The sequence below is a fragment of the Halictus rubicundus genome, chromosome 7, assembly GCF_050948215.1.
Source record: "Halictus rubicundus isolate RS-2024b chromosome 7, iyHalRubi1_principal, whole genome shotgun sequence".
NCBI classification, from domain to species: Eukaryota; Metazoa; Arthropoda; class Insecta; order Hymenoptera; family Halictidae; genus Halictus; species Halictus rubicundus.
Genome location: NC_135155.1, coordinates 8,791,075 through 8,816,775, shown reverse-complemented (window position 1 = coordinate 8,816,775; position 25,701 = coordinate 8,791,075). Strand labels below are relative to the sequence as shown.

Here is a 25,701-nt window from a genome sequence, read left to right as displayed (position 1 = left end):
TAGTGTCTCGCGAACTTGTCAGAAAATATCAACGTCATCGGGTCATACAGCAAAAACATTCATAACAGAAACCTAGTTTCATCACCTATAATGTGTAGAAGTACTTTCAAGGGTTTAGTACCTGAATACTCCAGTTATCCACATAGATTTATGGAAATATGTTACAAATAGCTGTAACACATTTTGTTTGGCGGAGATTCAAACGTCCCGCCAGTTAACCATCACGCGATTCGTCCTGCCTTCCAAAGATGGCGCTGACAGTCCTTCTCTGCAGTGCAAGTGTTAGGTATCCAAATAAATAAATGTACAGGGTGATCGACTACAGGTGGGAGAAAATTTAAGTGTTGGCGGGTATTAGAAAAGTTCTTGTGGATTTGAACGAGTAGGCAAGTTCAATGTCGTCCAACAATTAATTTGTGGATCGTTAAAACATTATCACCTCGCTGGCGCCCCATGTAACAACCAAGGTAAGCATGATACGTGACGCAACGTATACCTTTGTTGGTGGGGTTGAAGCATCTTAGGCGGATTTTTAATTGCCAATAACCAAAAAACGAAGCCGAAATTCGAATTTCTTTATTCTTCATTTTCGCCTTATATTGTCACGGAGAATCACCCTTTAAATTTTCCCCCACCTATAGTCGAACACCCTGTATGCATATAAATGTTCGTCACGCTGTGATTCAGATGACTTTCGCTCAGAGTACATTCTCCGTTTTAATGGGACTTTGCCTTGAGAACAAAAGGAATTCGCTGAAACGAATGATTTCTCAATGAGATTTACAGGGTCCGTATTTTCGATGACAGGACTCGGCCGGTCGAACACGTACGTATATATGTATGTAGAAGTGTTCGTTGTGAAACGGACACACCACATTTCGAACAGTGCGAATCAAAGTGTAAACGCATTGCGTTGATCGATACTATCTACACGACGGAGCCATGGAATGCGTGCAACCATAGACTTAGAATCCGCGATCCGTGGTGTAACAGAGCATGCGTAAATGTTTGTAGCTACTCGTTTGGCACGCCAGTTTGCAAGACGCTACTGCACGGTGTTGTCGCGCGTTGAACGCCGCGAAACGTTCCTCGGACGATTCGGTTTCGTTGTTAATTGTAAACAATCGCCGAGTGTTCACTCGACGATCGCACCATTTTTTCTCGGTAAGACACCTCTTAATTTCATTTTCCTTCATTGCCACCCATACCGAAGAGTTTGATAACACTCGAACTGTCAAATTCGGACATTCGCACAGTGGTTAGAATGCCACAATTAGCTGGTCAAAATTCACTTTCTAATTAACAAAAACTAATCGTGACAATGTGATCTTCAATAACTGTGACTTCTGAGATACCCCGGTACTCGGGTAAGCCATGAGATACTCGGGTAAACCACAATTACTCGTGTACCCGGTTATGTCATGAGACAGTCTGCTATCCGAGTACTCGGTTATCTCGTGAGATAACCGGGTACCCGAGTACTCGGTTCCTTTTCGAGATAATATGAATATTTTACTCGACTATTCTATTCGTGTTTCGTGCTCTATTAGCCAGTTGTGAGACCTCGTGACATACTCTCGTATTTTTGCTCTACCTCGGTGTCTTATGGGTACTCGGGTACCCAGGTATCTCACATATTCTTGTAAAGGTATTAGCTCTACCTTAAGTCGAACATTCAAAGCTTTTTTATCTTATTCGCGTGCCGATTCGACTTACATGCTCTAAAATTTAATAATTTTGAAATTTAAATCGAGAAAGTAATATTATGTACATTCAAATCAGAAGGGATATACGTTTCGTGAGGATTTTGTGGTACAAGCGTAAGTATCGAAGTTATTATGCTTTTGTTTCGTAGAATCCATGGGATCTGTACATGTAGATCGATATTAGCGCTATATCTGTTCCATGCAAATGTTCATATTACCAACAGATAATAGCTTTTGTGCATGGAGGTCGGAGCTGGCATAATTAATTATTATTAACGATAAGCTAATGGATCGCGCAAATTAGAGTTTAATTTCCATTTATTTGAAGTTTTGATTAAAAATAGTATATCGGTATGTGTCTGTTATCGTTGCGTCATTCACCATATATTATCAACAGTGAAGCTCTTTTGCATTATTGTTTCATTTTATTCAAATACACAGCATTCCTGATAAGAATGGCATTGACACAAGTTGAAGCAACGGATACATCAAATTATTGAAGTCGGCGCTAGACAGTTTTTTAATTATATTTCATATGTTTTTTCAAGCTTCTAGATATATTTCGTTTAGTAGGTGGTTAAATATTTCAAGATCACGCTGTAGTGGCAATGAACTTTTGGATGTTGTATCGTGCTGAACGGGTTGCATACTCCACGGCGCGGCGTAGTTTATCTTACGACGGCCACCTGACCACGGAAAATTACAAGTTTTTACCACTTTTCGTTACACAGTTCTCGTCGTAATGGCGACAAAAGTTAGAAGATGAAATAAACTAAATACATTAAATATATTGTATGAATATATTTTATGATAACAGTTCATAATATAATATATTTTAATATACAGGGTAGGGCGTAAATCGTAGTACAATCGAGCAGAGGATGACCCTAGATAAAAAAAAATGAGAAAAAATTTTGGTATAACACTTTTTCACCCGAAACTTCATTTTCGAGAAAATCTAGTTCGAAAATACAGCGAATTCGAAAAAATTCGCGAATTCGCTTTTTTTATACTATTGTAGATGTTTAATTTACTAATCGTTTCTAATTAATTCAATCATTTTCGTATTTGCAATGCACTAATGCACAAATACGCTTTTCGTATTTAAAATGCACTAACAAATTCTGTGGGATCCGGTGTTCCTTAAATAAAAAAAAATTATTTTTGTCTCCAGGTCATGGTTCTACATTATCTTTTGTCAGTAGAAAAATGTGTATGCAACGAACGGTCTAAGTAAATTTGTCTTCTATCTACATATTCTATATACATGATTACTGAAAGTCAGTCAAGGTCAGTCAGTCTCGGTTATAAGAAGAACTGTTATTTTAATCGCTCCGTTTCTGATACTCTAATCTAATGTTACATTAGTTCATTAACACTTGCGGATGACTTAATGAATGAAGTTAATAATTAGTTGCACATTCTGCTGTTTCGTTGCGTTTTTATGATGTTCTGGCTATAGGCATCTTTCCTATACACTTCGCCGCGATGACTGCGAAATCGCGGTAAAAGGTCGTAGAACGGAGCTAGAATGGAGAACACGAATAACCTTGAACGGTCAATTAATTTTCTTGTTACCGAGACCATCTACGCTCGTTGCTCTCACGTCTGAAGAATACCAAAAAATTTCCACTGTGCCTTGTCGATGGACGCTTGGTGTCCGAAGAAGCCACAATGGTGGATTTTTTTCCCCCTTTAATCTCGTCACTGTTGACTTTCCCTTAACGTAAAAACCGATGTAGTTTGGTCGTAAATTCATCATTTATTTCATGGGAGACAAAGAAATAAGGATTATCAGTAAATTAAACGAGAAAGTAATAAATAGTAACGCAAAATTAACAAGCCGAAAAAGTATAAGATCGTTTATCATTTCTTAGTAATGGTTTCTCTTTTTATCGTCTCGGTTTAATAGCAATATTTTTATTATGCGTCAAAATAATTTCTTCGTCAACCACCTTCACAATTTTCATAGAATAATGTTCAGGGGGGGATTCTTGTGTATATGGGAAAAAAAGAAACCAATTTTCGAGGAATGTTTATTCGTAATCTATTTATTAAGCACATCTGTAACTTCGTATAGTCATAGACGAGTAGGAATAAAAAAAATGAAAACATTTGTACAGGCACAGAATTATATATGCATAATTATATCATTTTTTTCATTTTTTTTACTCGCACAAACACTCATCTACGGATTCCGGATTTTATGCGTTTATAACAAAAACAGAGTAGCTGCAATTTAAAACGGTGAACAAATTGAATAAGAGTATTAATGTATTATTTTCACTACATTAACCCTTAGCACTCGAATGGAACCTGTAAGGCACCACTAAAAATTGCTGTGTCATTATTCAAAATATTTTATTAAATTTGTTTGTACTTAATAAATTACTAAACATTTCGTTATTGTACGAGTAAGTTGCACCATTTTCGTATGTATGACATGAAGAAAAATATATAGGTGGGCAATATTCTAGGTCGGAAGAAATGTTTCATTTTGGAGTTAAAATAGCTTCGATTACAAAAGGTTACAATTAATAGTGAAAAATATACATTTATATTTAACTCCGGTGTCTTGCAATTGATGCGGAAACTTCAAATAAACATACTTCGAAAATTGGCCTCATTTCTCTCGGTCACACGAGAATCTCCCCTTAAACCTTCATCCCCTCCCTTCCCCTTGACCCTACCCGTCATTAGGCCTTAATTAAGAGAGTTCTTTATAATTTGAAGAACTCGAGTAATAAATCTAACGTTACAAATTTCACTAACAATGGTACAGCAGCCGACGGTACCCAAATATTTGTGCTGTGAGACGTAAAATCTCCCCCCCCCCTCCCCGAACCTATTCGAAATAATAGGCAAATTACCCGGAACATTCGTGTATCCGTATTAGACGAAAAAGTCACTTGATTATTGATAACGATCGGCTTATTTTCTGATCAGCAGACAGTATAGGTATGTTTACAGTGTTTATCTAGATGCATGTGTGAAAAAGCGGTGCGTTGACTCGTGGCTCCGTTTGAAACCGCGAGCGCCTCGGCCGAGTTGTAAATCTGTCCGGGACTAAACACTGATAAAGTTTGTAAAAAAAGGTTGTGTTCAGACGACGGTATCTTGATTCGATACAAATAACATCTGACATATTTGATCACCGAATTGCGATACGATCGCGACTTTAATATAGGGTATCTGCTATTAATATGGAACGCTTGATTTAAAAGCCAGCCAAAAATAGTAATGAACTTTTTATCAATGAAACCGGCATCAAAACGTGCAAAAATTAACCCTTGCCACTCGAGTGGCGACTCCGAGGCGTCATTGTTTACATTATTCAATTTCTTCATATTTAATAAATCACTAGATTAACTAGACTAGATTGCATCATCTTAATATGTATAAAATGAAAAAATATTCGAGTGAAAATACTTCCGACTAGAAAGGTTTAATATATTTTCATACGTTAATTGCTTATTATGTGCAAAATATTTTTGGAGCATGCAGTATGTAACTTGAACTGTTACACAACTTGTAGGTAGCAAGGGAAAAGACATTTTGTTTGTTTCACGTATAATTTTTCTTTTCCCGAATTTTGTATCACACATGATTTTTGACGTACCTCGACAATCAACGTAGCGGAAATTGCTATCCGTTTCGTTCAATGCCAACGTTTAGTGTGCGCCGAACGCGCACATAAATCTGTCGACAGGGATAAAGTTAACAGACGCACTACAATGGAATATGCCGTTTCGACTAGAATTAAAGCACCACACGCGTGCGTATGCTATTTGCTTATCGATAGAGATACATACCTATACCGCTTCGACTACCGGTGCACTGCGACACATCACAACACACCGAACTCTGAGCATACGTCACACGTATAACATAAACATGTTTTTGTCTTAGGAACAAGACTGTGGATTTTATGTAATCATAATAAAAACGAGCAAATCAAATATCAAAAATAGAAACAAGCTTATCCCCACCGCGACGGGTCACGAATGACTCCGGCACAGCGGACGGAGGGTTGAACAAGCAAATACGACCAAAATGGTGTCGTGTTTGGTATCATTTCAATGAGAATGATGTGACTTTATTGATAAAATTAATAGCAAAAAAGTTTCGTCACTCGATTAGTCTCGGTGATCCCGGTATTTTGTTTGCTCGCTATCCTTTTTCTACGCGCACGTGGAGATTTTGTTGACTAACAGCGGCTCAATTGATCCATATTGAAATCGTTAGCTGTGTTTTGGACAGTCATTAGCTCAGATGAATAAGCGGCAGCTGAGAGATTCGATTCTGCTTTCACTCACAGTATAATTCCTATCGAATGTTAGGCTGGCGAGGGCTTAAGTGGCCCTCTACATGTGTACACGCATGCTTCGCTGACAGCGTGAATGCGTGCGTGCGGGTCCAAACGGTTTTCGTTTAAAAGTCCGTAAATCAGCGTTGATTAAACAAGCAAATATTCCTTATATGATTAATTTAGAAGCTGTTCGTCTAGTCAAATAGATGACTGAACGCGCCAGTAAATATTAAAGCATTAGTTCTTCGGGTTTAGTCATGCGAAAACTGTTGCCAAGTCAACGTCGGTGGTGCACGATCGTAGTCACGGACTGCCGGAGGGCTTGGATTAAAGCAATATAAAATATATACGTATCTCAGACACGTCCGGGTACGTATCGATTTGCTGGACGCGATTTCATCTTCTGGTTGTCTGCCACTGCTGCTCTTCAGATTCAGCCGGCAGAACTTTTACTGCGTCAACCAAAATCCTCGGTGGGGCTCGATAGCTTTCAAGCCCTGTATTTGATTAGGCTGTGGAATTTTGAAGAATTATTCTGAAGCGTTTTCATCAAGAAATTGTATTAGAATCTACGCAGGTTCGTTATACGTCATTTGAAGGTACAAAGCTGATTTCTCATTAATAATTCTGCTTTCAACCCTCCGTATGCTATGCCGGAGTCATTCGGTGAAAGCTCGAGCTACCGTTAATATTAACAATTTTATTCCGATATAAGACGACGCTTCTTATTTCGAAATTAGAAAATCGCTATCCCCTCTTCTTCTTCTTCTTCTTCTTTATCCGAAATACGACGAAAGCCAGTCCGGAACAATCGGCTTATATTGAAAGAAAAGTTAGATTACTTGACACGTGCACTTTTTTATCCTAGTGATCCCAGTAATCAACATGCTCGAATTGCATCACTTTTGCATCGAATGGCTCGCGTCCACTTACGGATGCATTGGCATAGTTATCTCTTCTGGTCCCGAGGGTTGTACTCTCGAGCTGTTATCGCTTCTGCTCTCTCTCTCTGTCTCTCTCTCTCTCGAGAGAGAGATATACTCCTTTATCAATAACTCGAGACGAATTTATCTGCGATAAGGTTCGATAATAATGAAGTGCACGCAGCAGCATCGCGTTTAACATACTGTAGCTTTTAACGGGCGCACACGTGTATTCGTAGACCTCGGCGTTTCCACCGGTGAGTTACTTCTCATCGCGGCAACGTTTGCTAATCATCTTTTCTTGTGAAATCATTCTCTACCGAAGGATCGGAAACTCGAAGAATTCACATTTTTTCATACATTTTCCTTGACCAGGAAAATTCCAAGTTGAGTTTGACGCAAATTCTGCTTTACAATCAATTTTCCTGAAATGATTAAATAACGTTTTTTTTTTTCTAGAAACGTTATTCCATTGGAATTTGCTCGTTTCTATTTTCGCAGCTGCGTCGACGGTTGATAGAGATCGTATATTAATATTATTAATTGATATTTTAATGCAGTGTTATTTATTCCGTTTCGATATCTTGATTTCAGAAAAATGGGGCGTACAGCGTAGATATATTTTTCTAAACAATTTGAGATGACCGAGCTGCCTTTATCGAAATGGACAAAAGTCACAGAACGGAACTGAAGAATCCGCGACAGAAGGCCAATTTATTGTCTATATTATCATTCTCGTAAGGACACATCTGCACACCTTTCCACATTCAACAGATTCCGTTCTCGGACTAGAGACTTCAACATGTGAGGTCGTATGGTGCAATTGGACATTAAAAAGTCATTTTGCACGAGCTACGCGAAACGTGTTCATTACTTCTAATCCCTAGAAATCTCAAGGGAACCTCTCGATCTCACCAGCTGCAAAAAATACGTCACTTGTTTCGAATATTCGATTTTTGAAAAATTTGTATTTCTCTTGTTCTCTATATGAACACACTGCGGATTTTATGCAAATTAAAAATTAGCTACGTACACACTGATTTCTTTACTTAATAATTTTGAAATTAATGCAACAGTATTTTCAATTCTCTGAACGTTTTTACTGTTTTGCACTTGATCTACTCATTCTTTGCACAAAATTCGCAGACAACTTACACAGGGTGGGACGGAAATCGTAGTACAACCGGGTGGGGGGTGATTCTACGTAAAAAAATAAGACAAAATTTCATAACATTTTCTGATCCCAAGCTCCGTTTTCGAGAAAATCGAGTTTGCAAATGCATAGCAATACGAGTCCCGCATGGTCACACGGAAAAATGTTCCTTCCGATTTATCTTGGCATGTAGAATCACCCCCTGGCCGGTTGCACTACGATAATACGAGAAGATTACTTTGGAAAGGTACTTTCGCCCCGAGGGCCTTTCTTCAGCAGGGGAAAGTAAATGGTTCCGTCGTTGGCGTCGCACGAACCGCGTTTGTGCAAAATTTCTTTTTGATTCTCGAGTTGTCGCCGTTCCCTCGTTAATGTCTCTAGGACTGGCGGCGGAAGAGTTTCAACGTTTGAAAACGTGCTTTCGAAAAAACAGGTGGATATGGAAGCTGTTCGTGAAGGGATACAAACGGGAATTGAACGAGGGCGATCTCTATTCTCCCCTGCGAGAAGATAAAAGCAGCGTCTTAGGGCAGCGTATCGTCAAGAATTGGGAGGCCGAGGTGAAACGATGCGAGAAGAAGAAGGACGGCTCGAAGCCGAGTTTGTACAGGGTGCTGTACAAGTGTTTCGGTGGCATAGTTACCTACACCGCGTTGTGGGTGTTCCTTCAAGAATTCGTTGTACGGTACGGCAACAATGTCCACCGCGACACAATTCCGTTTAACGCCAGCATGCCGCTCGAGAAGATTAGAATCAATCTTCGAAACGGGATCAAAGAGTTAACGAATTTTTCTGAGAACTTCGCCGCGCCGTCTTCTTTTTTTTTTTCGTGCTCTCTATTGGGCGCGTGTTATGAAACACCTTGCGTCACAGATCAATAGCAATGAATTAGAAACTGTCTTGAAGAGGAACGAAAGTTGAATTTGCCTGTCGTTTATACAACAGATCAGTGTCACAGTTAAAGGGTTAACTGGTGTTACTGTGTTGACGCGATCATTAATCTTACTAACACGATACACATACGTGTCGCTATCACAAAACTCGCCACGATCTTTTCGCATTCTTTCCGGTCAGTAGAATTCAATCCTGCTCGATATGATAATCGGTCAAAGAATGATGAAATGAAAAATAATTTGAAGTAGAGGAAATCAGTAGGGGAATTATAATGTGTGTGACGTAATGTGTTTTTTTTTTAGAATCATTCAGCCGTTCCTGCTAGCTAGACTACTAAGATATTTCTCCGGAAGTAAGAGAACATGGACCACCGACATGTATTATTACACGGCAGCGTTCTGCCTGTTTCCGTTCATCGACGCCGTGATCTTGCACTGGTCTCTGCAAACGTTGACGCACGTGGGGATGAAAATTCGAGTCGCCTGTTGCACTCTGATATACAGAAAGATCCTGAGACTGTCCAATTCCGTCCTCGAGAACGAAACGTCCACCGGACAAGTAACGACATTATAAAATCGACATCCGCTGTAAGGTGGGACTCTCGTGTAGGGCAGGAAAATCGAATAATATCTTCACATTTTTTTCTGGAAAACTATTAGCTATAGGAGTTTATTATTTTATATCACATCGAGTTGCATACAATTGTTGTTATTCTCTTCGGCAGTGCAATCATCAACCATTAAATCCTAAATGGCAAAAAAGTTTTTTAAAGTTAGATCGTTTGTACTGGGATTGTACTTTTTTCCAATGGAAAGATTGGATGTATGAAAATTATAGTTTTGTCATAACTTTATCGTTTCAATGAATTCCAGTATAGCATGTTCTGAAAGCATTTTCAAGGCTCTATACTTTTCAAAGATACAATAAAAATTCGATGTTTGTACCAGTTACACGAGAGTCCCCCCTTGACCGGTATCGAATCGTTGGACTGATTTAGCGTCGACGTTACAGATGGTGAACTTCCTGAGCAACGACGTCAACAGGCTCGACTACTTTGTCTTCGGCATTCACTACTTATGGATCGGACCGACCCAGATGATTCTAATTACGTATTTTATATTCCGCGAAATCGGATACGGAGCCTTAACCGGGATGTCGGTAGTCGTGTTGAGCATACCGTTGCAGCGTAAGTGTCGGCAGGCTTGCTTTTCCGTTAATGAGATTATAACACTTTCGAGTAGGTATTTTATCGCAGAAAAAACGAAGGATAATCGTTTCAATCGTACTCGATCGAGACGCAAGCCACTTCCGTGTTTCTTGTCCAATTTTAGACGAATCAGAAGTGACGCGAACCTCGCTCGTTGCACGAAACGGGATCGAAAATGTTTGCAAAAATCGAGGTTGTGCAACGGGAGCATTATCGGATTATGCAGTCACCACAATCCCCGCCACGAGTTCCAGAACTTCTAACAAGTGTCCTTAACACTAAACTTACCGACATTTTATATATACCTATTTCTACCGATGGCGGTCAAATGAACGTTATATTCTTTTCCAGTTGATTATAAATAATACAGAATTTAGGCGTGTTTCTTTAAAGGGACTTTCTATAGCTTAAGCGAAAGTTTCAATTGCATCGATTCTCGTTTAATTCATCGTTCATGCGTTTCAGTGTACCTCGGTCGAAAAGTGTTGCGTCTGACCGATGGCTCGGCAAGGAAAACTGATTACAGGCTCAGATTGATGAATCAGATCATCGCCGGGGTTGAAGTGATCAAGATGTACGTTTGGGAGATCCCGTATTCCCTCCTTGTGGAGACAGCCAGGCGGTAAGAGAAACATATATTCACTGTCTCGTCGAAACTCTGTTTTGCGTAAGGTTCTATCGACTTAATCTTCTTCTATCAGTAAATATTTATTTTTAATCTGTGATTATATGTTTTCTTAAGGGGGCTCGTACACCTAGGACACGGAAAAAGTAGCGTCTACTTCGACAATTTCTTGGGGGAGGGGGAAATTATTGTTTATCGTAAAGCCTATACTTTTCTATGACTATAAGATTAAAAATTGTGGCGGCAGGTAGTTCTGCGAGAGTAATTTCGGAGAAAAAAATTTGCTGCGATCGCTAATAATAACTCCGATGTTTTTCATGTGAAACGACTTGAGAAGTCCGCCGTTAAAGTAGATAAAAAAAGATCTAATTTTCATTGCGGTCTACGCTTGAAAAAATGCCAATCTGCCGAAATCATCAATGTCACTTTTTCCTTAAGGAAAGAGGTGGACGTGATAAAAAAATACTCTATTGTCGAGCAGTTCGGTTTAACGTTCGACTCCAACATTCCTCGAGTTAGCCTCTTCATAACGATACTGACGTACGTCTTGAGCGGCAACAACATCGATGCGGAGAAAGTATTTATGATAACAGCGTTTTACGCAATCGTGCGCAGCTCAATGACCATAGGCTTCGCCTTGAGTAAGTCCTTCCGTCGTTTCGATCGACATTAATCTTCGTCTATCCGATCATGCGACCGTGCTAACACATTCGCAACCTTTAACGTAATACCACGGCATGCAATAACTTGTTAACGCTTTGACTTCCGAGTTGGCGAAAATGCTACAAAAGTAATGTGTTCTTAATTTATTCACACGCTCGCTACCGCCATTTCTTTCTCTGTTCATCTTCATCCTTAGAATATTTTATTGCATCCAATGTGCCTCGTAAACGAAATATTAAAATAATTTAGCGAACAAAAAAATCATGTACTCTCCGGATATTAAAATTCAAGAAAATGTGTTAGCACAAGTCACCAACAAATCTCTGAACGATATTAACACGATACGTCGCAACACAGGTATTCATCAATTGGCTGAAGCAACAGTCTCCATCAGACGTCTCCAGAAATTCATGATGTACCCGGAGAGGACCGATACTCACGCGACTCAGAACCAAGTAGCTTCGCAATCGATGCCCGTGTACTTGAAGAACGTGACTGCCAGGTGGGACCAGTTCAGGGACTACACGTTGCAGGACGTGGACCTATCGGTGAAAGCGGCCAATTTTATAGTCGTAATAGGTCAAATAGGATCCGGGAAGAGTAGCCTGCTGCAGGCGATACTCCGTGAGTTGCCGCTGGAGAAGGGTGTCCTAGAAGTGCACGGCAAGATCAGTTTCGCGAATCAACAGCCTTGGATCTTCGCGTCCTCGGTGAAGCAGAACATTCTGTTCGGCCAGGCCGAGAACGAGGCTCGTTACAAAGACGTGATTCGAGTTTGTCAATTGACGCAAGACTTGGAAAGCCTTTCGCACGGCGATAGCACGATGGTGGGTGAAAGGGGGATCAATCTGAGCGGTGGCCAGCGAGCTAGGATCAATCTAGCTCGCGCCCTATACACCGAGGCTGATATTTACCTGCTGGACGATCCTCTATCCGCGGTGGACCCCCACGTGGGCAGTCGGATCGTCGAGGAGTGCATCTGCGGCTACCTGAAGAGCAAAACTAGGATCCTCGTCACCCATCAGATACAGTACTTGAAGTTCGCCGATCAGATCATCGTGATGGACAACGGTCGAATCTTGGCGAAAGGTAGCTTCGAGGAGCTGCAGAGTATGGACCTGGACGTGATGAAGATCTTCGAGAAGATGCACGAGAACAAGGAGGCCAAAGAGCCGGGGGATATTAAGGAGAAGAAGCAGTTGGTGGAGAACGCGAAAGAAGTGGAAGCCGTTGCCTCCGAGGAGCCGGTCGAAGTTGCCGAAACGAGGACCATCGGCAGGATTTCGATTCGCATCTTGTGGACCTATCTGAAAGCGAGTCGAAGCTTTCTGCTGCTCGCCTTAATGGTGCTGTGTTTCACGATCAGCCAAGGGATGGCGAGCGGCATCGATTATTTGATCGCCTTTTGGGTGAACACCGAGGTCGCGTCGTGGGTCAAGTCCGAGAATGGTACAACTTTTGAATGGCACGGCACGCTGTCTCGTTATGGTGTTATTTATATTTATAGTGGGCTGACCGTGGCTGACGTGCTCGTCTACATATTGCAAACGTTCGTGTACTATGCGGTTTGCATGCGGGCCTCGAAAAATTTGCACGCACAAATGTTCCGCAGCATCGTGCGCACTGCGATGTACTTTTACAATACGAATCCTGCTGGCCGGATATTGAACAGGTATTTTCTATTGTCACACCGTTTTCTGGTTTGTGCGCGGACGCACAGTGGGACGAAACGACTTGATGGCCATCAAATTTTGTGACGATATTTCCATGTTAGTCGATTTTTGATCGCCGTCAGATCGTTTCGTCTCACTGTGGAGCTGGCTTTAAAATGTCAACATTAATGGAATATGTTCATTGATTTCATCAAGGTTCTCCAAAGACATTGGCATTATCGACAAAAACCTGCCGTTCACTATGTTCGACGTGTTCAAAATGTTCTTAACTTTCGTGGGCACCATAGTCATCCTCTGCAGCGTCGGTTTCTGGCTGCTAATACCGACAGCTATACTAGCCATAATTTTGTACTATATGCGAGTAGTGTACATTACAACCAGCCGGGCCATTAAACGCATGGAGGGTGTCAGTAAGTATCTTTTAAATACTCGCGTTGATTTTTCCAAATGGGTTTCAATATTAAAAAAGGTAAAGCACGTTTACACGTGAAAAGTAGAAAAATGTCGGTATTTTTTCAAATGTTGTAGCTTCGATGTTATTGTTAGTATCGAATTCAGAGTAAGCAAAAGTAACGACGGTGAGCATAACGTCTAATATCCAACTGTTCGCGTTCTTCAGCTCGATCGCCAGTGTTTGATCACGTGGGCGCCACGCTGCAAGGTCTCACGACGATCAGGGCGTTCAAGGCCGAGAAGTTGGTGATCACGGATTTCGATAATCACCAGGACCTGCACTCCTCCGCATGGTACATGTTCATCTCTTGCTCGCGCGCGTTTGGTCTCTACATCGAAGCGATTTGCATGGCGTACATGGCGCTGGTCACAATCCTCTTCATAGTGTTCGACGACCTTGCGATTGCCGGCGACATCGGTTTGGTGATCACTCAGATCAGTTCGATCATCGGTTGCCTGCAGTGGGGTATGAGGCAGACGGCCGAGTTGGAGAACCAGATGACTTCCATAGAAAGAGTCCTGGAGTATAGTAGCCTAGAGGAGGAGCCGTTTTTGGAAAGTAAACCGGACCAGAAGCCGCCGAAAGATTGGCCTACGAAGGGGCTCGTTGAGTTTAAGAACGTGAAGCTGAAGTACGGGCCCAGAAGCGCCCATGTCTTAAAAGGTATCAGCTTCGTGATCATGCCCAAAGAGAAAGTTGGCGTCATCGGAAGAACCGGCGCCGGCAAGACCTCCTTGATAAGCGCGCTCTTCCGGTTGGCGTACATCGAGGGAGAAATTCTGCTCGACGATATAGCTACCCATACAGTGGCCTTGCACGACTTCCGCTCGAAGATCAGTATTATTCCGCAGGAGCCGGTACTCTTCGGCGGAAGTCTGCGCCGCAATCTGGATCCTTTCGACGAGTACTCCGACACCGTCCTATGGGAAACTCTGGAGCAAGTCGAGCTGAAGGAGATCATCTCCGACATGGCCGCCGGGTTGAACACCAAGGTGGCCGAGGAGGGCTCGAACTTCAGCGTTGGTCAACGCCAATTGTTGTGCCTTGCTCGAGCACTGATTAGGAATAATAAGATTATGGTTCTGGACGAAGCCACTGCCAACGTCGATCCACAGACTGACACCCTGATCCAGCAAACGGTCAGAAAGAAGTTCGTGGATTGCACTGTCTTCACTATAGCGCATAGGTTGAATACCATTATGGATAGCGATAAGATAATCGTGATGGATCAAGGTCACCTCGTTGTAAGTCGATTTGCTCTGTTCAAATTTGAGCTTATTGAGTGTTCCAGCATTCGTTGTGAAACTTTCATCGATATATTCGTGAAACTTTTCTGATCAGATTCAGAATTCAGATATCATCGGTTTGGATAATCGACGTTCCATTATATCATGAATGAAACAAGTAAATATGGTCCAAATTGTGTTACTTTTGGTGCCACTTCGATCAGAAAAATTTCACGAATGTGTTGATCAAAGTTTTGCAATGAAATAATTAAAAATACATTTTGACTGTGCCAGGAATTCGACCATCCGTATGTTTTATTACAAAAGAAGGGCTATTTTTACAATATGGTGCAGAAAACTGGTGCTGCGATGGCGTATAGTTTGACCGAAGTGGCCAAAAACGTGAGTAGTATTTATGCATGGGCAAATGAGCAAATAAAAACTGCAACGCGATGTGATAACGCGTCTCGTATTGGTTTTCTAGTGTTTTTACAGGAAAAACGAGGCATCGACTTGAGGATAGTCAATTTCTAGCAATATTAAAGGTGTAACTATATTTGAACAAATTTTTTTTATATATACAATTTGTATTTTATTAATCAGAAGTGGCTGGACGTGCCTTCAATTATACACATTGTCAAGAAAGTATGGTGCTTATATAGCAAAGTATTATCTACGAGTGATTAATTATGAATTTATTATAAATAACTTTTTTGGCAATGAAATATTCGACATTAAAATATGACGAAACAGAGGATATGGAAGTATCGAGAAAAGAACATGAAAAGTCCTTCTAATAAAAAATGATTTATATACTATCAGCGTATTACCTTTTTTTAATCTTCGGAGACGGATATTCCTACCGTTTTAACGTCAGTAGTGTTTGAAAGTCATAGGTTCCTTATGACTTTCAAACGGTATGACTCTTAGGTTTCCAGCGTGCCCTGTGTATTTCAAATAGGACGCTCGGCGAGAACCTCCGATTTCGCATGAGTGTCAGTAAAAAGAACGGCGGGACTGACACACAACGAGATTTCACTGTAATTCTGTATGAGGAGCGCGGGCTCTCGGCCACTTGGCCGCACATTTGTAAACCCTGACTTGCAATAAACAACTAGATCCAGTAGAGAGCAGAAGGCTCTCTTTTCGGTTCTGACCTTCGAGAACTCGTTAGTACCGGGATATTAATTAGTACACAATTAGTACACAACACATTGCACAATCATACCGTTTGTACTGGTTTCCGTGTAAGTATAGGAAAATTTAGTGAATAATCCTGAAATTGTTTACACAGTTTTATTTTCATTTCAAAACGCCTGAATTGTTATATTTATATTCAGGAGTCTTCGACGGGCTGTATTGACGGATAGAAATTTGCAGCTAGAGGACCACCACCCATTTGTTTATCAAGTTCTTCCTCCAGGTTTATTCGACGTTCGTTCGTAATACTGAGAAAAACGCTATGGAAGTTTTTACAATCTGTTGAATCGAGAGTTTTTTTTTATATTACTTTACCGTGGAATGCAATATTGCCATTTTGACAGAATACGCAAAATCTTATCATCGTACAACTGACTTCTCCATTTTTTAAATTAAGTAATTAATAGAAACAAACGGCTTTACGCACATCGCTAAAACCAAAAAGCGTGTATTTATAGAATTTCCCAGCCATTAAATACTGCGCTCTTTGTCCGTTTATCACACAGAGTACCAAAGATTTTCTGTCACGGCTTGCCATCTCTGTCCAATCGGTGTCGTAAAACGCATCACCTATGCTCCGCGACTAAATGGCATAGTTATTCCAATATTAGTGTACAGTTTACAAAAATACTAGAGCAATACTAACAATTACACTGCGGATATTTATGCGAAATGAAAATTTTCTACACCAATTTCAAGAAACAAGAGCCAAATTTGAATAAATAAATAAATGCGAACCTCGTAAGTAAGCTGCTCGCCGATGTAAGAGTACAAATACAACCAGGCTATCACGATGATGGTATACAGAATAAAATTAACGGAAGCCACCGTATCTCTTCCAAGCGTCTGCATAATGCAAAAGATATTCACGTAACACGCTTTGTTACTGCGCTTACTTAATACTAAAAAATATTCACACGAAACAGTCTATCCAATGTGAATTGAACGTAAAAACAAATAAAATTTTGAGATCGTATGTTTCGAATTTTTGACGCAGGTACCAATGGTGTGTTCCTTTTCATAATTTAGGTCTAAATTTCAGACCATCATGCCAATTTTCCCAATCAGTATCGTGAAGCAGCACAGCGAATCTTGAGGCTGCTTTTCATTGTTTTCTTTGCAACGTATCAGTGTATGTGCTTTAAGGAGATTCGATTACATACGATTAACACCACATACATAGAAATGCCCAATCGGAAGCTACAGTTCAGATACTCTATCAGAAGAAGATGTTGAAAACAGTCATTTAGAAAACCTGACAACCTGAAACACGCACAAATACAATTACTATACAGGACGAATCCGAACACAGAGCAGAGCCTCCCATGTCCGAACTAATAGGACAAAAGTGTTCGGATAACGGGACAATCATTTACTAATATTAAATTTCTTAATAGAGTTCAATAAAATTTCATGTCACGGACATGCAGATAAACGTATCAGAAGAAAATCGTTAGAAACAAAAGTGTTTTACCTTAGTTTCTATTCTTTTCCACATTCGATGCTACCAGCAAGAGATCAAGGAATATTGTCGATACACGATACAGGTGACATTTCGGTCCCGAAGCATTATCGTTCCCTTCGAACAATTAATCGAACAAGAATTTACGTACTCACTCCATCAACTCCAAGTGCTCGATCACCATCGTTCTCATTCTCTCCTGGAAATGCGCCGAGGATTCCGTCAGGGACATTCGAATTCGTCGGGCCAACACCGACAATCTTGCGCAAACGTGCAACGTCGAGGTGACGATGAGACTCGCCTCGGCTGCATGGTACATCGCCAGAAACGCAATCGGAAGTTGGTAGATGTACATCAGAATGTACACTTTAGCGTTATAGTGGTAGTCGAAAAACACGTGAGACCGAAACGGTAGCACGAAGGGGCGCGTGTTGTTCTCCCCATCTGCAACAATATTGTTACTCGAAAGAAAACACGGTTATTTCATCAACACCGACTACCTGCGAGATCATAAAACTAATGGAAACAGTAGAAAGATTCGAACGATTAACACTAGAACTACCGTGCCCTTCAAAACGATGGATTTCAGATTTCTTCGTTTGCGCGAAGTTATAGAAATATTTTCTTGAGAAAGTTTTTGCGTTGCCATAAAAATCTTATGAAACCTGAATCAATTTTATATATCAGTATATACATCAGAATCGTTTAGGGTTCGGTCGTTCTATTGTTGAAGGTCAAGTGGCTCCTGTTTGGTGAACAAAAATCTGATTTGACGTCAAGATCCACAGAATAATTATACATCAAGGTGTCGAAATAAATATTTACCACTGGTTAAAGATTACCTGTGCGAGGATGGATCAGCAGCGCTATCAAGGGACGAACGTATATCATGTATCCGACGATGAACGCGAATACCGACACGTATTTGCCGAAGTAAACGGAGATGATGTTGTACTTTCTGTACAGTCGCTTCTCCTCGTCGCTCTTGAAGAACATCGTGCCCTTTATGTCCCGTTGGATATTCTCGACCACCACGAACAGCTTTTTGTTCGTTCGGATCAGAACAAGCGAGCACAGTATCGAAATCGTGACAGGCATTTCCGTCGCGTTCACGAGCAACGCTTGGAAATCGTGCAGGGTATCGTACAGGTCCCATAGTTGCATCGTTACCAGATGGAAGAAATACAATATTATCAGCTTGAACAGCTTCGGGCTGTGTTGCTGCGGCAGCACACCGCCGACTGCGAATATTCGTTGACAGTACACGAGGGAGTCTTTGATTTCGATCGAGTCGCTGCTCTGCAACATTTCCGACCAACCGATTTCCACGCGTGAGAAACGCAACGTTAATCATTTCACCTACCAGCGACGATCTAGTCTTTTAATCTTTTAAAAGTCTTCGAAAAGTATTTTTGTATTTTTCCCGAACGCATGGCTAAATGGCATCATGGATTTCATGACTTCCTTCTAAATTCTTCTGCTAAATTCCATAAAGGAGGTACGTTGCGTTTAATAAAACATTTTAACAATAATGGCGAATAACGAAACAAATGCTGGTCGCGAACGTGTTTCGGTTTCGTTAGGTATAGACATTAAAGAATCTATTAACATGCTTCCGGTAGGTAATGGGTTAACATTCACATTGTCACGTACGAAACACTTGTCCGCTAAATTTTCATTTGCACGGTTTATTGGCAGCACAGGGCGAACAGCATTTTAAAGATTTGATCTTTCATTGAATTTCCTTGCTCGAATCTCTTCGAACTGAACCATTTGTTGAAGAAAGTTTCTGAGGACGAAATTTAAAAAAAATCACTTCTTGGTTTCCAAACTGAATATAGACACTTGAAAAAATATTATTTTTTGACTCAGATTGATTGGAACAAGTGTTTCGTACGGAACGACCGACAGCAAATCAGATCGCCTCCCTTACTGCCATCACGATACTATTCTTGATGTCGGAATTGAAACGACAGCGGCGTGGCAACTGTTTTTTTTTTGTTGTTTTTTATAGAGTTGCAAGCAACCAGTGGACACCGTTGCACATGACAGGTAATTCGAGCACGAACTAAAACCGAATAAAATCGCGACTGTACCTCTGGCGAAAGTAACTATAGAGAAGGCATCGCGGGAGTTCGATCATTTTTTATTTGTCGGTTGTGTTGCTTCGTGCGCGTGATTACTTTTAATAGATACGTTGGTTCAGGGGTCAGTGATCACAATTGTACCAGTAATTGCTGCACGAACATTGAGCCACCGTGCATCGTTCTTGCAATATTGAAAAGCAGAATTATTCATCATACCGAACCGCGCGTGGAAGAAGAATCGTGCGCGATCGATAGCAGCTGAATTTTGTGAGCTCCGAACAGTACGAACTCCTCTCGACGGCTGAAGGTATCAGGTTGATGTATATGAAATGTCCGATTTTGTATTGCGAATATTATGAAGCGTTCTCATCAAGAAATACAATTACAGTAAAGATTCGAGTTTTGTCACTTTTTCGGTTCTTCAGAGTGACAAATCCGGGGAACGTCGGACGTTTCTCGCCGGCGTCCCAGGTGGTGACGGCGAAACTCGAGAACCGTCGCGGCCACAACATTGTCGCGTATATCGGTGTGAGGCTAGAAGACCACTACTAATCCAATTACAAAACTTCTTTATTTTTCATTATTTTTTTATGAAACTTTTACCAACATATTCGTGGCATTTTTCCGATTAAAATGACACCAAATATGATATCATTCCGATGATATTTACCTGTATAATGAACGATGAAAGTTACTTCCCATAACAATTACATTAACGAAAAATTAGTGTAAATGTGATCCGAATTATAACGCGTTTGGTATCATTTTAATCAGAATAATGCCACGAATACATTGGTGAAAGTCTCATAAAAAAATAATTAATAATAAAGAAGTTACATTTTTCATTTAAAGGCCTGCGCTCACGCGAGCTTTGATCTTTTCCGAACGCTTCGACTCGTCGCGTCTCTTTCTTCCTCATACGCTGTCCTTCTCTGTGTTCGAAACTTTTAATGCTTGTTACACAAGTAAATATCATCGGAATTATATCATATTTGGTGTCATTTTAATCGGAAAAATGCCACGAATATGTTGGTAAAAGTTTCATAAAAAAATAATGAAAAATAAAGAAGTTTTGTAATTGGATTAGTAGTGGTCTTCTAGCCTCACACCGATATACGCGACAATGTTGTGGCCGCGTCGCGCCGGTTCTCGAGTGGTGTGAGGTGTCCGGGTGACAATAGCTGGGAACGTCGGGAGTGACAAAACTCGAATCTTCACTGTATAACCTGCAGGTTTATTGCATTCCATTGTGAAGTATGTACATACACGTAATTTGTGACTATAGTCGATCACTGTGTGGCGAAGATTTTTATCGTTTTCATCTCAAGTCGGAGCAGCTCTGACACATTCTAATTTTTTCGTCGCACTAAAAGATTGAAGACGCGTTTTCGCTTCTTCGATAGCAAATGCGAAGATCGCATTTATACATAATTCGCGCGTCGAGTAGGGTAAGTCTATTCTACACATAACAATAATTGCTACAGCGTCGCTGGAGCAGTATTACGTCAGAATTGTTTCACGCTTCTTCTTATTCCAGTCCGGCCGTCAGCACAGAGAGGAATGCCACGCAGAATTTGACGATCTGTAGAATAAATCGGGAAAACTGTACATAGTTGTTACAAATGAATAATTATACGTACCCTGGTAAACCCGAACAATGAGAATTTATAAAATTTCCCGGCTGTTAAGTACTTCGCTTGACATCCGTTTATCATACAGGTCAACAGAATTTTTCTATCTTTGTTGCTCACGTCTGTCCATTCGATGTCGTACAGCGCGTCGCTTACACTCTCTGACTAAACGTTATGGTTTCTATGAGCATTATTATAGGTATAAGTGTGCCACTATATGTTACAACGATCACTCATATATTCACTGCGGATCTTTATGCAAAATCAAAATTTTCTGCCTGAATTGCAGCAGACTGAAGTGAAATAACAATTTGTTTTCTTTCTTAATATGTTTAATAGGTTGAAAATAAAGTAACAGCATTTAAAAATTTTTCCAATGTTTTTACTGTTTTAAAATACGCCTACCCATTTTTGTCATAAATGCATAAAATCCGCAGTCTACTCATATACCGTTTATTCAACATAAGAAACGGTAAATAATTACAAAGAAGTCTGGGTGAGTTACTTTTTTAAAAACAACGACCGCCGACTAAAACCTTCACAACACTACTCAAGACTATGACCTTGACAATATATTAACAAAGCATTGACGGATAATCTACTGATCGTGTGAGGCACGCACAGTACACACGATACGAATACACAGAAGTTTCTTGAGCAAACAAGCAGGTGAGATAACTGAAAAATTAGGAAATAATAAAACGATAACAAAAAGATTATCGCGCTATTATTTGTGCTCTTTTTGCCTAACAACGTCAAGGAAAAATATTACGAACAGAAATTGAAGCAAGGTGAGTGGTAACAAAAATTTGAATTACTGGTATAAAATTGTAAATCGAACACGAACCTCGCAACGAAGTTGTTCACCAATATACGAGTACAAGTACAGATAAGCAATCACGTCCAGGCTGTACATTATGAAATTTGTGGCAGCCACCGGGTCTGTTTCAAACGTCTGTAAATTATAAATTGCAGTCACATTTTTAATCATTTTATGCTAAACATTTTTATCAATTTTATGCTGTGGTTTTGGTGCTTAATTTGCTTAGTCTTAAACTTTAAGCGTACTCTAATGCTTAAATCATTAACTTGTTTAAAGAGTGGTTAAAAAATCAAAAAAATCTTTTACTGTGGCTTCGGAAAGTATTTTTTGAACATAAAATAGCGGTAAGAAAAACATGTAGGCTAAGGGTACGTGCAGTTTTAGGGGTTATAAAGGGAGAAGTCTCATTTCAACCTCGCATTATCGATTAAAAACATTTTTGAAGAAAATTGATTGCGAAAGTAGAGACCTCAAGCTTAAAATGAGTTTACTGTTTCACGGTCCTGTTTTACGAAATTATAATTATAGTAGAATCTTGACTAATCTGTAAAATAATACTAATCCGCCCTTATTCGTTTGTGTTCTTTCTTGTGTCAATCTAATCTAGGTTTTCGGAACAAAATGAAGTAATTACATACGGTTAATGCAAGATACATAGAAAGGCTCAGGCGAGAGGAGCAACTGACGTACTCTATCAGGAGCAGCAGGTCGAAGTCGTCATTTAGAATTTCTGTTGTCCTGAAACATGGTGCAGACAATGTTATTGTACCACCATGTCCACTGCATGACCAATGACTTATTATTTGACTGAGAATTTTTGTGTAGATATAAAAAATGTGGAAATATCGATGTTCAGTTTGCTCAAAATTAACCCTCAAGAGCGACCGGAAATATGTACAATTTTATTCCGATATAAGACGACGCTTTTTATTTCGAAATAAGAAAATCGCTATACCCTCTTCTTCTTCTTCCGAAATAAGACAAAAGCCGGTCCCGAGTCATCGCCTTATATCGAAAGGAAACTGTAGTGAAATATCGGTGTGAAAATATCAATTATTTTGCGGGACAATGACGTGCAAAATTATTTTATAATCGAGACAAAACGGCGAAATTATTATTATTACTCACTGTCTCAACATCAAATGCTGGTTCACCACGCTTTTAATGTGATCTCGAAAGAGACTCGACGGCTTCGTAGACACGTTTCGAATGCGAAAGCATAAAATCGAGTACTTCCCGCAAAGATGCAGGACCATGGTGACGACATAACTGACTTCGGCTGCATGAAACATGCTCAAATATGTCACGGGGATCTGGTACACGTATAGAAGGATGTAGCGCATGGTGTCATTTTTGTAATCGAAGAAGATATGAGCCTGGAAGGGTAGGTTATAGGAAACCGTTGTATCGCTCTTTACTGCAAAAATATGATACGCGATGAAATATAAAGTAAACAGCATAGTTGCAGAAAAGCACATCTCATTGTTCATTTCTAAATTAAAATAAGCATGAAAGAATTCAATCAATGAACTTTTTTTAAATTATATTAACCCCTTAACGCACAGTTTAAAAAAAAACCTGCCAAAAAAATCAATTTTTGATATACTGCGCTTTTGTTCCATGGAAAAGGCTATATTTCATTCTTGAATAAATAAGTGTTATAGCTTACAAATCCATGTAAATAAAACGATTTTTTTTCTTTGCTTTGACATTGTTATTTTCAATTCTCGATTATATTCGAGTGTGAAAAATTATAGCAGCATAAAATACAACGCCGCTCGAATTATCTCGAGTGTGCACAGTTTGGCCTGTTTAGGGCGCTCGAATTAACTCGAGCGTACAAGTTAAGGGGTTAAAACATCTTAACTAAATTGTACTAAATAGTTTCAATCCGAACTGTTAGACTATAAAAATAGACAGTAAACTAAAAATTGGCTTATTTCCAGTTACGTAAGTTGGTCCCTTTAAAGGATTTTCCATGTTGAAATACAACGAGCACAGGATTGAATTATATTAACGATTACCTGCATGTACTAACAGATCTATCGATGGACGAAGGTACATCAGCGTAATGATAGCAGCTTGAAAACCTGTCACGTACTTGCCGAATTTCCAAGAGATGGTGTTGTACCTGTGATACAGCCGTCTCTCCTCGTCGTTCCGGAGAAATTTCCCGTCCCTGATTTCTCCCTTGGTTTCGTCGGTAACCAGCCTCAAACTATCGCTCAACCTAACGAGAATAAATGCGAGTATGAAAGCCACCTCGAAGATCAATTCCGACAGATCTAGAAGCAGCAACTGGAAATGGTTTCGTGCATCGTAGGTACCCCAGCCGCCCAGCACCATAACCAGGGATTGGTAACACAATGTCGCCACGAATAACACGTTGTTGGGTTGCTGTGGCCATACACCGCCAAGTAAAAATGTGCGTTGACTATACACGAGAGCGTCTTTGATTTCGATCGAGTCACTGATCTACAACATTTTTTACCAGCCATTTGTCCCGCGTGCGAAGACATGAGCGTTGAACAATTGTCACATATGAAACGTTTGTTCTCGAACATGCCCCGAATTTCAGTTGAACGCCCGTTACGGAAAGTTTCTGTTAATTCCGTTCTGGTTTCCCCTTTTTTCGGGATTCGCGAAATCAGTTAATTTCATCGAGAAAAAGAATGTAATTTCCTATTATGCTCTAAAGCGTGATTTCGATTGACAGAAACAGACGTTTCATGTTCGACACAGCACTCCGTTCGTCTTACTGTCATTGTGATTCTTGTCTTCGCTATCTTTCTTTACCGAGTAACGACCAGTCAAAAAATTCAGACATTCAAGTGCAATTACTTTTTCACTCGTCTAACTCTGGTCTTTACTGCTATCGTGGACCTTTTATTTCTAATAGAGCTCGAACAGTGATCGACCATATTGATCGAACAGTAATAACAGTTTCAAGTAGTTTAGAACTTGCGAGATAGAATTATTTATTGTCCGTGCCGAGGGATGAAGATGTGCAAACGATCGATGCGCCATGCAATCACGCGGAGGTCTAGTCACTCTAGTGGACCCCCACCGTTGAAATGCGATATGTGCTCGTCGCATTTCATTCGACACTCAGTCTAGTTTTCTAAAAACTGATACCGTATGTATTGATGTACCGTAGCCTTTGTGTCGTTCGAAAACGTGTTTTTCTATAGTAGCCTCATGTCGGATCAGTAACATTTTCAGTGTGTATACAGGCTGTTATCGGACGGGTGATAGCACCGCGCAAGGAGTGATTCGACATGTAAAAATGAGTCGAGAAAAAGGAATAACAGTTTTTCGTTTCACGCCTCGTTTTTGAGAAAATCGAATCTAAAGATCCGTCGGTTTCGCGTGCTTTAGTATATACAGAAAGTAAAATTGGTTGGTCATGGTCAGACGCGTCAGCCGATAGCATTTTCGAACTCGATTTTCTGGAAAACAGGGCGTCAAACGGGAAAATGTTATTTCTCTTTTTCGACTCGATTTTACACAAAGAATCACCCTCCGCCAGATGGTACTACCCGTCCGGTAACGCACTATATGTATTAGCTTTACTTGCAGGCAAATTGAAAAAACGGAAATGGCCATTTTCTTTCGATTTATCTTTCGTTACTTGGCTGCAGAGTATCCGTCAGATTTTAATGCAA

The 25,701-nt window shown here is 40.3% G+C and overlaps 2 protein-coding genes across 5 annotated transcripts; one reads left to right on the top strand and one right to left on the bottom strand.

Moving 5' to 3' along the window:
- The first annotated feature begins 368 nt into the window (after nt 1-368).
- On the top strand, nt 369-16,274 carry LOC143355584 (ATP-binding cassette sub-family C member 4). 4 transcript variants are annotated; one of them, XM_076790535.1, is made up of 13 exons: nt 369-826; nt 7,533-7,675; nt 8,525-8,776; nt 9,288-9,543; nt 9,997-10,171; nt 10,658-10,814; nt 11,256-11,458; nt 11,838-13,152; nt 13,349-13,563; nt 13,773-14,851; nt 15,128-15,235; nt 15,318-16,080; nt 16,174-16,274. In XM_076790535.1, the coding sequence occupies exons 2-12, from the start codon at nt 7,602-7,604 to the stop codon at nt 15,348-15,350; spliced, it is 3,867 nt and encodes a 1,288-aa protein (XP_076646650.1). In that variant the 5' UTR covers nt 369-826; nt 7,533-7,601; the 3' UTR covers nt 15,351-16,080; nt 16,174-16,274. The 4 variants fall into 4 exon arrangements, with proteins under 4 accessions (XP_076646650.1, XP_076646648.1, XP_076646651.1 ...); XM_076790533.1 differs by lacking the exon at nt 369-826 and adding an exon at nt 900-1,164 and having other exon boundaries at nt 16,174-16,273; XM_076790534.1 differs by lacking the exon at nt 369-826 and adding an exon at nt 7,112-7,195 and having other exon boundaries at nt 16,174-16,273.
- On the bottom strand, nt 16,259-24,806 carry LOC143355684 (uncharacterized). Its single transcript, XM_076790735.1, has 12 exons — nt 24,796-24,806; nt 24,061-24,511; nt 23,165-23,453; nt 22,675-22,774; nt 22,061-22,168; nt 21,223-21,378; nt 18,338-18,827; nt 17,651-17,939; nt 17,197-17,296; nt 16,772-16,879; nt 16,461-16,616; nt 16,259-16,312 (listed from the first exon to the last, which is right to left on the bottom strand). The coding sequence occupies exons 1-12, from the start codon at nt 24,799-24,801 to the stop codon at nt 16,259-16,261; spliced, it is 2,307 nt and encodes a 768-aa protein (XP_076646850.1). The 5' UTR covers nt 24,802-24,806.
- Nucleotides 24,807-25,701: the final 895 nt, after the last annotated feature.

Excerpts from the sequence above, each read along its gene's own strand:
- LOC143355584 (XM_076790535.1), top strand. The coding sequence starts at position 7,602 with ATGGACAAAAGTCACAGAACGGAACTGAAGAATCCGCGACAGAAGGCC. Across the intron at positions 9,544-9,996 it reads ACGAAACGTCCACCGGACAA|ATGGTGAACTTCCTGAGCAA; the intron begins GTAACGACATTA and ends TCGACGTTACAG. Across the intron at positions 13,564-13,772 it reads TAAACGCATGGAGGGTGTCA|CTCGATCGCCAGTGTTTGAT; the intron begins GTAAGTATCTTT and ends CGCGTTCTTCAG.
- LOC143355684 (XM_076790735.1), bottom strand. Across the intron at positions 22,169-22,674 it reads CTATGTATCTTGCATTAACC|ACGTTTGAAACAGACCCGGT; the intron begins GTATGTAATTAC and ends TATAATTTACAG. Across the intron at positions 16,880-17,196 it reads CTATGTATGTGGTGTTAATC|ACGCTTGGAAGAGATACGGT; the intron begins GTATGTAATCGA and ends TGCATTATGCAG.